At 38.9% G+C, this 13,044-nt stretch overlaps 1 protein-coding gene across 4 annotated transcripts; it reads left to right on the top strand.

Annotated features, from left to right (window-relative positions):
• Positions 1-361: 361 nt before the first annotated feature.
• Positions 362-12,793, top strand: LOC120806401 (nucleolysin TIA-1-like). 4 transcript variants are annotated; one of them, XM_040157547.1, is made up of 12 exons: positions 363-484; positions 3,037-3,133; positions 3,729-3,827; positions 6,281-6,335; positions 6,534-6,621; positions 7,441-7,516; positions 7,676-7,781; positions 8,404-8,502; positions 8,595-8,679; positions 8,813-8,951; positions 9,132-9,280; positions 10,717-12,793. In XM_040157547.1, exons 1-12 carry the CDS (start codon positions 405-407, stop codon positions 10,853-10,855), a joined length of 1,212 nt encoding a protein of 403 aa, XP_040013481.1. In that variant the 5' UTR covers positions 363-404; the 3' UTR covers positions 10,856-12,793. The 4 variants fall into 4 exon arrangements, with proteins under 4 accessions (XP_040013484.1, XP_040013481.1, XP_040013482.1 ...); XM_040157548.1 differs by having other exon boundaries at positions 364-484; positions 9,135-9,280; XM_040157549.1 differs by having other exon boundaries at positions 376-628.
• Positions 12,794-13,044: the final 251 nt, after the last annotated feature.

The raw sequence follows: 13,044 nt of genomic DNA, 5'->3' as shown, positions 1-13,044 counted from the left end.
GTTGTGTGGCCCCCTTTTTTTGGGGGGGGGTCTCTTTCTGATAAGTTTTGCAGGTGAAGACCAGGGGGCCCCTGACCCCCTTGAGAACCTCTGGGTCTGTACCTGGTGGGCCTGTTCAGTAACCCATTTAAAATCGTATCTAATCTTATCTGAATCTATAATAATACATCAGAATTTATTGGTGGATTGAATTTTGTATTATTAATCTAAATCTGCTAAGTAACTCCTCACTACAGTTAAAGTAAAAAAGCACAACATTTCCTTCAGAAATGTATAATCGCGTGAAATGGAAATACCTCTACAGTACAAATACCTCTAATATGTACTTAAGTGCAGCACTTGAGCGCTCACTGTTCAGTGTTTTGTAACGTGCTCAGAAGTTGCCCGTCGCTGGACTGTCGCGCATGCGGGTTTCGTGTCAGCCCCGGTCGCTCCACCATCTTTGTCGGCTACCCCATTGTTCACGGTGGAGACAACAGCGGCGGTAAATCAGTTCATACTGCGCAATAAAATAACTCGACAGTGTCACAGGCAGCTGCCCGCGACAGTCGTGGATTTGCTCTCAGGGTTGCGACTTGTTCTCGGCCAGCAAGTTAAACAGAATGGACGATGACCAGCCCAAAACCCTGTAAGTGTGTGTGTGTCTGCGTTACTGTTAGCTAACCACTTGCATTCGTCACGTAACAGCCAGCGACGGCTTGTTTCCCAGACCGAACTCCATTCCCAAAACGTTCGTTTCTGAGGCATGGACAGATTGGACCTCTAAACTCATTAGAAATCCCACAGTTTCATGTGGTCTTTCGGCAGGGACAGCCTAACACAACCTTGAAATTTGTAGCATCTTGTAATGATCCAACCACTGGTAAATTCGGCACATTGGTTGTCATCCCAGCAGGGTTTAACGCTAGCTAATTCCAGAAAAATCTCAAATCTCACGCTGAAAAACGCCTCGGTTCATACCGCTGTTTAAAGAAACCCGAATGTAAAAGTTGATTCGGTTACATAGTGTTTGGTGTGTTTTGTGAATGCCAAAACGACTTGCGGTGATTCGCCAAATGTATCAGCGACTGACGATGAGCAGAAGAACATTAAACTACCATGTTTTTCAATGGAGTTTGGCGTCGTATCACCTGCTTAACGTTACTTGGGCGATACAGTCATTATTGCCGAGGCCTAGGAACATATCTGTATTGATAGTTTTGCTACCAGCTAACTCGCTAAATGTTAACATAGGCTAATGCTGATGTTAATTTCGCTTTTGGTTTATTTTTATTACCTGCCCAAGATTAACTTAATTCTATTTAAAGCCATCATGTGAGGCAAGGCAAGGTCAGTAGCTGAGATTTCAATAATAATACTTGTCCCCAGCTGCACTCTATATTTGGTTTAAGAGCTGATTATTACATACAGAATCATTTGCCAGAAACAGCCTTGAGATTTCATTTTCTTGAGACATTGGCATTTACTTGAACATCCAAGGTGGACTTGTGATGCATTTATGCTGGATTCTGGGCGCTTTTTCAGGCATGCTATCTACATATTGCTCGGTGCTGATAGGTGTTTTATTGTTGTTTGTTTGCGTGTGCGGGGGGTTGTGGCATTTACACACACACACTGGTCTCCTAATGGGGGATTAAATACATTTTCATGTTGAATGTGGGGCTGCGGCTAGCTATTATGCTCATTATCGATTTAATTTGATTAATTATTTTTTCGATTGTTTTGTCTGTGAAATGCCAGAATATAGTGAACAATCCCTGTTATAATTTCCCCGCAGACCACGGTGTCGTATTCAAATGTCTCGATTTGTCTGTTCAATAGTCCTAACATTACTATCATGTATGACAAAGAAAAGCATCAAATCTTCACATTTTGGGAACCTAGACCCACCAACTGCGAGGCATTATTGCTACAAAAAAAAAAAAAAAAGAATATGTGATTATCAAATAGTTGAAGATTCATTTTCTGTTGATGGACTAATTGATTGATCAGCTAATTGTTGCAGCTGTAGTTAAAATGGATCATGAGAGATAACAGACTCAACAACACTTAAGGACAGCAGCATCAGGTTATATTATAGGGAGACCAAAGAAGAGGAGCAGAACCTATTAACATCTCATTAAATATGATATATTTTTATAGATTAATCTCTCCAACATCATGTCAAATCGTTAAAATCAGCTCCGCCTCGATGCTGCTTTCAATAAAAGTAATCCATTAATTTACAACAATAATGATAATGATAATAATAAAACACTCCAAATGTGGCAGTTTTTACTTTTGATACTTGCATTACATTTTGTTTTGAATAAGTGCTGCAACCAACGATTGTTTTCATTAATCAATTGCCTGTTTCAATTTCCCACAGACCAAGGTGACATATTTAAGTGTCTTGTTTTGTATGACCGCCAGTTAAAAATCCAAAGGTATTAAGTTAACTATCATAGTGAGACAAAGAAAAGCATCAAATCCTCACATTTGAAAAGCTAGACCAACCAAATATTTGGCATTTTCGCTTAAAAAAAAATGACAATCATTCGATTATCAGAATAGTTGACGATAATTTTTCGACTAATCATTGCAGGGCTATATGGAATATTTCCACACTTTTACCTAAGTAAAAATTTTAAATTTGGGACTTTTACTTGTAACAGAGTATTTTTGAGTTTGGTGTTGTTACCAAAGTAAATGTTCTGAATACTTCTACCACAAAACTTTCTATCAACTGAAGATCACAGCAACTCCCTTACACGCTCACCAAAACCTGCACTGCCAGGCTACTCTTACCTTGGTAAACAAAACACAAGGGAGGGGAACCACCCCTGTACCCCGAGTGATGTAGACAGACACAGTTCCTACGTGTAGCTGTGCACAGGCTTTTATGTAAATGAAAACAATCCAGAAACCCTGCCCAGATCTCGTCACAGAATATAAATTCATGCTTGTCTCGCTGGCTGGATTGTCAGACACAGTAACAGTATTAGTAACTAGTAGTGTGTGTGTTTTCTGTCCATGTTTGTTTATGTCTGTATTTAGGTATGTGGGGAATCTGTCCCGGGATGTGACAGAGGCCCTTATCTTGGAGTTGTTTGGCCAGATTGGACCCTGCAAGAGCTGTAAAATGATAGTAGATGTGAGTTCATTAGTCATCTTTGTCTCGTACGAGAAAATACTGAAGCTCCCCAACAACTATGTTCCTTCTGACCAGTAATAGATAAACACCTTGATTCCCGGCCTTGTGGTCCAAATTAGTCATTTGCTCCCTCTGATGTTCATCCTGTTGCTACATAACTATTTTTTCCAGTAGCTGAGCCCAACTAACACAGGATTTTTAAGGCTGATGCCGTCTTTGATATTTGGAGATTTAATGTTAACAGTATATTGGCCAATTTTCATTTTTAACAACGACATGTAATGCAGACAAAGATTTTTGACAAGGATCCCTCACATTTAGTTATTGAGGGGGGCACGGGGAGTGCCCGAATCAGCTTTCACTGTCATTAACTTGGCTCTATTATGACCAGTCTTAGCCAGCCTTGGTTTCCTTTATTTTAATTTCTTGTTACTTATCAGCCTCAGCCTAAATTGACTGACCGATGTATCAGTCAGGCTCTATCCAGTAGTATCACAGTCTCCCAATTTAATGCCAAATGACAACCTCATTATAATTGCTAAGTCTTGTATATTAGCCACAGTGACTTATTCTTTGTGTTTCCTGTACACTCCAGACAGCAGGTCATGATCCGTACTGTTTTGTGGAGTTCTATGAGCATAGACATGCCACTGCCACAATCGCAGCCATGAATGGTCGGAAAATACTGGGTAAGGTAAGCTATCATATCTCCTGGGTGAGTCAACTAAGGCAAGACTGGGTGGGCAGGGTTGAAATGAAGTGGCTGGAAAAAGTTGTATCTTATTAAACCTTATCTCACTTCCCTCTTCCACTTCACCTAATTTGTTTCATTTCCCCGTGCACATTATTCTGTGCACACTCTGAAATGACTGGGGTGGGAACACCAGAAACTGAGCGTTATAATCTTACCACTTTGAAGAATCCTAAAAACATAAAATTTAATTTTTGACAATGTGAGATTTTGGTTTTGTTTGTATCGGTTCCCTGGTTTTTATGCTTTCTTGTGGTATTAACACATTTCAGTAGAAAGACCATCAATTGATTATCTTAGATTAAAAAATATGAAAGCCAGTTTGTAGACCAAAGTAATCAGTCAATGAATTACTAGATTATTGTTAGTGTATTCTTCCTTTAGTGTTTTTTTTTCCTTTAAGAAAAGCAAATTAAGTGTAAGACTTTCTGCAATAACTTATCATTGTTAAATATTATAAATAATAACACCATGTATGATTTTAATTTAGACTCATTCTCATGTTTTTCACAGACAATGAATATTTAGATAATATTGGCAATATATTGTCATAGTCATACAGTGTCTGATTAATTAATGCACTAGAATAATTGAAGTTTGTGCACATACAAAGACATTTTTTCTATTTTTGCAATCTCTTTGGCCTTCTAGGACATTTTTTTCAAAAGTAAAAAAAAATCAATCCATGCCATTGTTTATTGGGCTGCAACTAATGATTACTGTCAATATTGATTAGTCTGTTGATTTTAAATTCTCAATTAATTGCTTGTTCGGTCAGAAATTTGTGAAAAGGGCATAGTTGACATGTTCAGGTTTCCTGTTTTGTCCGATCAACAGTTCAAAACCCCAAAATATTTAGTTTAATATAATGGAAAACCGAGCAAACCAGTATGCTGGAGTAAATTCCACCAGTGAATTGGCATATTTACTTAAAAATTACTTAAATTATAAATGTAATCGATTCATCTTCTATTAATTGACTAATCGATTGATCAACTACTTGGTTTTTTTTTTTTTGGTTTGTTTGTTTTTTGTTTTTGTGTTTTTACATTTGACCAGTAAAGTTACTGAAATATTTTTAAAAGCCTCAATTTATTCACTTCACAGATGTTTTGTGACGTTAGGGTCAGTTGTCACCAGTAAAATATACACTCAGTTGCCACTTTATTAGGAGCACCCAGGTAAAAGCAATGCAGTCTAATACAACAGTCCTCCATTAAATCCTAAGGTTATTGAGTTTGTTTAGTTTGCATTGCAGCTGTTCCAGAGAGGTGTTGATTCAACTGTGTTATCATTTTGGAGGGTGTAATTTTGTTTTAGCCTGGTGTACCTCAATAACTGGCAACGGAGTGTATGTACCGTACATATACTGAGCCAAGCACAGTTATTAACACAAACACACACGCACACAAGCGCACACACAGAGGTCAGTGGCACTAATGCATGAAATGAAAATGTTTCTGTTATCTGTATTCCAACCCGTTTCTATCAGTAAGGGCAGGTATAGTTTGAACTGTGTCAACAAATGCTTCCCAGCAGTAAACTTTAAAGGCAGGATTTTTTTCAGGCTATTGTATGAGATTAAGTTACAGGTGTAACTAATAAACTGGTAACTCAGTAAAAAATGATCAGCGTAAACAAAATTGTGCGTTTACACAGTTGTAAATCAAGTGCTGTTTGGGCTTTTTTTTTTAATTGTCACTTCATGCTCCATGCTGTCTCTGTTATAATGAAGATTTTCCTTGAGTGAGTTTGCCATCTGTGTATGAATTAATTTAACGTGGCACTGCTGTGTAATCCTGCTACATGTAACATTCTTTAATCTACTTTAATTAATGCTCTTCTGTCCCCCTACATCTTTACTGCTGTGTGTTCTTTTGCAAAGTTATTTCCACATAGACTCCACATAAGAGCCATTTCAAGAAAAATACATTCAGTTGAAAATATTTTATCCTCAACAGGTATTGAAGGACCATTTGAGGAGTATAACAAGTTCGTAAAAATCACTTGTTTGTAAGTCCCTTGTTATTTGGACCTTACTTCCTTCAGTTTTGCTCCAAATTTTTACTAGACTGAGAGTGAAATGTTCCTGATTGTGAAGGTGAAATCTTGATATCCCTTGATATTCTCCACTGTATTTTGCTGTTTTATTAATTAATGCAGAGGTATGTAAAATTAGATAATGATCAATTTGTAGTGGTGGTTTTAAGAACCCAAGTGTGGCATACAGAGACCACCTTCTTAAAAAGTTCTCAATCACAAAATATGACCTAAGTAAAAGTGGTGTGTGACAAAACCTCTAATCAAAGAAAAAGCACCATCCTGACTTTTGCAAGCGTGTGTCACGTCTCACCTTTGTCCCTCTTCCTCGCTCTCTACATCTGTCTCTCTTGCAGGAGGTCAAGGTCAACTGGGCCACAACGCCAACCAGCCAAAAGAAAGACACAAGCAGTAAGTAGTTCATCTAAATATTAAGAAACACTATCGCACCGTTGCGTGGTTTCTTCTTGGGGTCAGAATTAATTAAGGAGAAGTGAATGTTTTTGTATATTATAAATAACACAATTTAGTGTTATTGCAGTGTCAAATGAATGATTATATAAACTGCAAGTGATTTTAATTTTTTTAATTTTTTTTTCCTTTTAATAGGTCACTTCCATGTCTTTGTTGGAGATCTAAGTCCTGAAATTACCACAGATGACATAAAAGCAGCTTTTGCTCCATTTGGGAAAATATCGTAAGTGTATTCTCTTGATTATTAGTGTCTTGATTATAATTCTGTTTTTTTGTTGTTGTTGTTTTGTTTTTTTGTTTTTTTTCCCCATGAAATTTTCCCCAAGAAATCCCACAAAAAGACATGTTAGTCCATCTCTAAATACTTTCCAACTTCTCAGCTGTCTGTGACCGTCAGCCCCAAGCCCATTGGTTTCAACTGAAAACGTAAATGTTAAAAAAACATGTCACAAGTAAATAGTTACATTTTAAAAAAAGGCTCAGTAATTTGCTTAAACAGATGTGCACTGTTGTTTTTAGCAAACACTTCTCAAATAATAGTAAATAGTGCGTTTTTATCAGGTCCCCTTTCAACTGGGTCAGATCCTTTCACAGATCCTTTTCATATCAGATCCAACATTTTGGACCCGTGAAAACCTGAATAGAGGAACATGTCACCTAGTGCAAGAATCTGGCTTTACTGATGTGTGTTAAATAGTTTGTGGGCAACAAGGGAGCTATCAGGCTCTGGATACAAGCACTATACTTGTTAGTGGGATCCCTTCACCATTGGCTTTGGTTTTCGTGGGATTTGTTTTGAGTCTGATCTCTGCATTTAGTTAAATTAAAACATACCGTAGTATTTCATAACAAATGCTACTGTGCAGTGTATATTTATATCTAAACCTTCCAAAACCCCTCTAAAAACAAAACTTAAAATCGCCCCAGTTAAACAGCAAATGAGATGAAACACCATTATTGAGGTATTTGGTTGATAATTACACAAATTAATCACATCATGAAATGCATTTCTCGACTAACGTTGTGTCATATTTGTCCACAGGGACTGTCGAGTGGTGAAAGACATGGCCACAGGTAAATCTAAAGGCTATGGCTTTGTCTCCTTCTTCAACAAATGGGTAAGTCTGGCAGTGGTGCCTGTGTGTTAGAGGACTGAGAAAACATTAGCAGGTTATGATCGTTTAATTGTTGACGCAAGGGTTCACAGAATCACGTTTTGTATGTGGTGTCAGTGACCCAGGAGTTTGTACTGTGTGCTTCCTCCTCTACATAATCAGGATGCAGAGAATGCCATTCAGCAGATGGGAGGACAGTGGTTGGGAGGCAGGCAGATCAGGACCAACTGGGCCACAAGGAAGCCTGCTCCTAAAACTACGAATGAAAGTAAGTTCACGGCAATTCAATTTAGATTGACCGATGGACTTTATCTCAGCCAGCTCAAGGTGGAGCACTGTAGGCGTGCGCGCTTGTTTTTGGCCCTCAGCGAAGGCAGTCTGTAAAGTAAATCCATCAGCAGATTTGTTTTCAACTGCTTCACTTTGATCCAGACTGAAATGTCTCAACAACTATCGGATAGATTGACAGTAAATTTGGTAAAGACATTCTTGTTCCCCACAAGATACATTTTAAGAACACTGATGATTCCCTAACTTCCCTAACTATACACTAAATGCGGTTGTTGTTGGTTTTTTTTTGGAGTGTGCTGTTGATGGACAATATTCTCTTGCATTAGGAGTTATTGTTAAATACAGCTGGGAAGCGGTGACATAAATATCAATAAATTCATGCACTCTGTAAATAATCCTAGGTCTTAACATTCTTACTGAGTTTTGTTGAACATTTTCATACTTTTGCCAGTTTGACTGTGAAACAGATATTAAATTAAACTGTATGTGATAATAAAAAGGCGTTAAAGTCTTATTTAGCTTGCAGAAACCCTGTAAGGTTAAATATATATCGAGGGTGAAATACAGCAAATTAAAACCTTCTACGTCTTCTCTTTCAGCAACCAATACCAAGCAGCTGTCTTTTGATGAGGTGGTGAACCAGTCCAGCCCCAGCAACTGCACCGTCTACTGTGGAGGAGTCACAACAGGTCTCACAGGTGAGTCATAGATTGTTTGTCCATGAGAATAAGCTGCAGGTTTAGAATCACTGCTCGCACATGAAATATTAACAGTTTTCTTGTGTTCGTAGAGCAAATTATGAGACAGACCTTCTCACCTTTCGGACAAATAATGGAAATCCGTGTTTTCCCAGACAAAGGCTACTCGTTTGTGAGGTAAAATGACTTTCTGATTGACCTTTCAGATTGGTCAGCCATTTACTTGATGCCATGAATATGTAAACCGAATGTGTGTAAAGGATGACTTGATATTAATCAACCTAATTTCTACGCTCTTTTCTGTGTGCAGGTTCAACTCCCACGAAGCAGCAGCTCATGCCATCGTTTCTGTCAATGGCACATCCATAGAGGGCTATGTTGTTAAGTGTTACTGGGGCAAAGAAACAACAGACATGGTTAGCCCCATTCAGCAGGTACAGATGCCACAGGTATGAACAAGGATTATCCCCAACGCAGTATAGTCTGTAGCCATCACCCTGGACTCATCACATCCTGCTGGTGGACTGCCACAGTGCTCGTTCATTTGGCTGTAACACGCTAATTTTACTGCCGTGAGATGCTGGCGCCATTTGCTAGTCTGCCTCCTGAAATAATATTCTGTATGTCAGCAGAACACGGTGAGCTTCGCAGCACAGCCCTACAGTCAGTGGGGTCAGTGGTACAGTAACACGCAGCAGATTGGTCAGTATGTGCCCAATGGGTGGCAGGTGCCGAGCTATGGAGTCTATGGACAGACCTGGGATCAGCAGGGCTACAAGTGAGTACCAGAAGTGACCCTGGATCTAAGGAAGTGCATGTGTGAAATGTTCCTCCTGTAAATATTTTTATTTTTCTTGCAACCATCTGTTTATTTGACCCTCCCTCAGCCTGCCTGTCTCCTGGTACTGCCTGCCTACATGCACATTTTTTACCACGGGCTTTCCCATTCAGCTAGAGTCTCCTCGCTGCCCTCACCCGCTTCACTTCCTGCAGCCTTAGCTCCCTCCTGTAGTGTTCATTTGGCTTTTGATTTAGTTTTAGTCTTTGGTCTTTTGACAAAAATGTATCTTAGTTTTAAAACTTAAGACATTTTAGTCTAGTTTTGTCATGGCATTGGCATTTTTTCAGTTGTTGTGTTACTGCTTTTCATCTAATTCTCAGTTGATTCTAAATGACTTTAGTGCGTAAATGCGTTTCTCTCAAGGACACTTAAAGTCAGAAAACGTTACTGACAGACACATTACTTTGGAAGGTTTTTCTTATTATAACAGGTCAAGCAGCTAAATCATTTTGGACCTAGTATGTATTTTTCATGAAACATAGGTGGTCAACAGATATTTTTTGTCATAGTTTTTGTTGACAAAATGAACACTGCCCTCCGGTGGGGACGTGGGTTTGTTTTCACCAACCCTGAAATCTTCACTCACTCCAGTGTCATTTTTAAGGAGACGGCTACTCATGACTCACAGCATCGTAACTGTCCCATAACGTGAAGTAATAATTAAGTTACTGCAGCTCCAGTAAGCATTATAATTCGGTACATCACGTAATGTGACTAATAGAAATAATACCATTAGAAAATTTAAATTTATCACTGAAAAAGTAGAGCAGACATGACAGAGCAATAAAAAACAATGAATGAATGTTGTAAATAATTATCATAGGACAGATAACCTGTATAGGCCACATATTTCAACAGGTGATCTAATTTCTCCTGAATGATCCATGATGCAGTTGGAATGGAAAACAAGAGCAGACATAAAAATAAAAGCATTTTGGCTAATTAAGAAAAAACAGACAAAGTTACAGGTGTGTTTAATATCTCCGTGTTTCTTATATGAATTAACATGAATGAAGCCATTGGAGGTGTCATTCCTGTTTCTAATCTGCACTATTACAATCATGCAGTTATATTAATATTACAGCAATGATTCAGCAGCAGCTGGCAGTTGCTTTTACTCTCCCAGGAGATCATCTGACCAGTCACTTAACAGATCCTGATCAAAGGGGTGCCGCTGTCCATTAAAAATAAAAAACTTCAGCACACAATTACATGTTTGGTTCCTCGCTCCAAGCTCCTCAGATGATGGTGGATCTCGAACCATTTCTAGGCGGGAAGATTGAGGAGCGAGGACGGCAGGAAGCATTACTGGCTGAGCGTCTCTTAGTCTGATTCCATTTGTCCTCTTGTTTTGTTTCTGTCCGCCCTTACAGTCATTTACATGCCGGTGCCGGATGGACAGGAGTGGGCGCCGTGAGCAACGGAGGCATGGTAGAGCCCGGGCAGGGAGTCAACGGGACGATGCTAACCAACCAGGCTGGCATGAGCGCCACTGGCTACCACACCCACTGATCACTGATCACAGTAGCCCCCTCTCTAAGCCTCTGAGGTCACAAGGATGATACTCTGCTGGGGAAGGAGCGCATTAGATGTGCTCTTTCTGTCTGTTACCACACAAAATTATTCTTTGTTAGGCGGGCTGGGGTGCCATTTTATCAGCCTTACCAGCCCATAACCTCACCCACTGCCCAAATCTGCAACTGTTAACGAAAACTATCCACTCCACAACACTTAAACACTGTTAAAACAGCTATTGCTAATGCACCGTGCATTCCTGGGCCCATTTTATTATCTCGTGTATTTTTCCAATGTCTGCAGATAACTGGCCAAGTGTTAATTATACAACATCGAGACATTTTCTAGCGCAGCCACAGTTTAGTTCAAAAGGAAGAAACTAATTAAATCTATAGTAGAACACCAGGTTTTGTTTGTTTGTCAGCCCCTCAGAGCCAAAGAGCAAGGGCAGAGTTTTATACCAATGTTAAACAATCATACAGGAAGGAGAGGCGAGCAACTTTGCCACCGAAAGTACTCAAATAGTCCATAGTAATGCACGGCAGCCGCAAGACGTGTGTTGGGTAAGGGGCGTGGTTTTTTAAAATCTTTTCTCAGTTGGTACATCTCACTCTCACTGTTGGTTTGTCCACCTGTTACTAAAGTGAAACACAAGTCCGAGCAAGTTCTCAGGGTGTTGTAAAGTCATTCTGTGAAATGTAGGGAATCACTGAGTAGAAATAGGCCGGTTGAGGGAAAGCGGATATGCCACAAAGCAAGTAAATTTTCAGCATTCATTCACTTCATCTCCCTGAACGGACTGGACAGACTGAGAGGCCAGTCTGCGGATAAGAAATGTGTGTGTGCTTATGTGTGTGTGCATGAACTGATGCTTTTACACACAAGACAATGTCCAGTTCATCTTCCCCTGAAACAGAAAGGACTACGCCACCCCCTTTTTTTTTTTTTTTTTTTTTCTTTCTTCTTTTTTGCTACCGATATAATAGACAAAACGTTGTTTTCTTGCTTGCTTTTTTTTTTTTGTTTTTTTTCGAGCAACTTTAAAATGATGACATTGTATGAAGCGCTTTTGCCTTTTTGTGTTTCATTTCGGGACTGTCTTACAAAGAAATGTTGCAGTGACACCATTGAATCATGTGACACGTGAAACCTTTTTATGTTTGTTTAAAAAACATTAAGTGGCTGTCAACTGTCAACTTTATTTTTTAAATTAGATTTTCAATATCTCAAATAAACCAATTGCAGGGATTACTGCCACTCTTATCTTATCTTATAGGCAGACAAATATTGCACAAATACTTAAGGTTATCTTTTCACAAAATTTGAAATACTAGGGTTTTTTTTTTTTTTTTTTTTTTCATGTTTTTGCATTCCACCTTCTTTTGTAATTTCATTTGGAAGTCTGTTTTTATGTAAATAACCAAACAGTCTGTTCAATTGTAATGAATCTGTATAAAGACAACATGTTAATAAAGGAAGCGTGCTTGCTTCTGGTCGGAGAGATGGATTCCACAAACAACTGTTTTGACAGTAGCACCCCTGTCCAGTGCTGGTCTGTGTACAGTAGAGGCAGTGCAACATTTGATTCTTCCAGAGGCTTGGAGGACAAGCAGCATTGCCATGCAATGCGAAAGCCTTTAGATTGAGAAGTAATACATGATTTAAGTTATTCTGTTTTAAACCTAAATAACGATTGTTTTTGTAGATTAAGAAACGACCTTGTAAGGATCAGATTTTTGCACTGTGGCCACCGTTATTTTAATATAGTTGAAAAATCCATTGTGTTGCCTTATTATCAGTGAGTTACTTTTAATTTAACCAAAAATCATCCAAGAGTAGGCAGTGCCTAAGAATGTTTTCAACCTATGTTTTGGCGAGGGAAGTTCTGTTGATGCCTCAGTAAAATGGTTTGTGTTTTTGCTTTGTCCCATTAAAATGCTGATGCTTAAAACAGCTCACATTTACACTGTTTGCATCTGATCTTTAAAACCAGGTGGAACGCGGATTGTTTGACTAAACAACGCTTGGTGCGAATGACCTTTATTTTACGGCACACTCCCATAGAGGCAGAGGCACCTCGAGCATGGAATCTTCCAAGTGAGCAGACTTTCCTTTTTATTAAGTTTCCAAAAGATGCCCAGTAAGGTCTCATTTCCAGTACTGAGTATAAGACTGCAGCTAAAAAT

Source organism: Xiphias gladius, chromosome 20, assembly GCF_016859285.1.
Source record: "Xiphias gladius isolate SHS-SW01 ecotype Sanya breed wild chromosome 20, ASM1685928v1, whole genome shotgun sequence".
In the NCBI taxonomy this organism is placed as follows: Eukaryota; Metazoa; Chordata; class Actinopteri; order Istiophoriformes; family Xiphiidae; genus Xiphias; species Xiphias gladius.
Note: the sequence above shows the minus strand (reverse complement) of the source record. Positions and strands in the feature narration are given on the sequence as shown.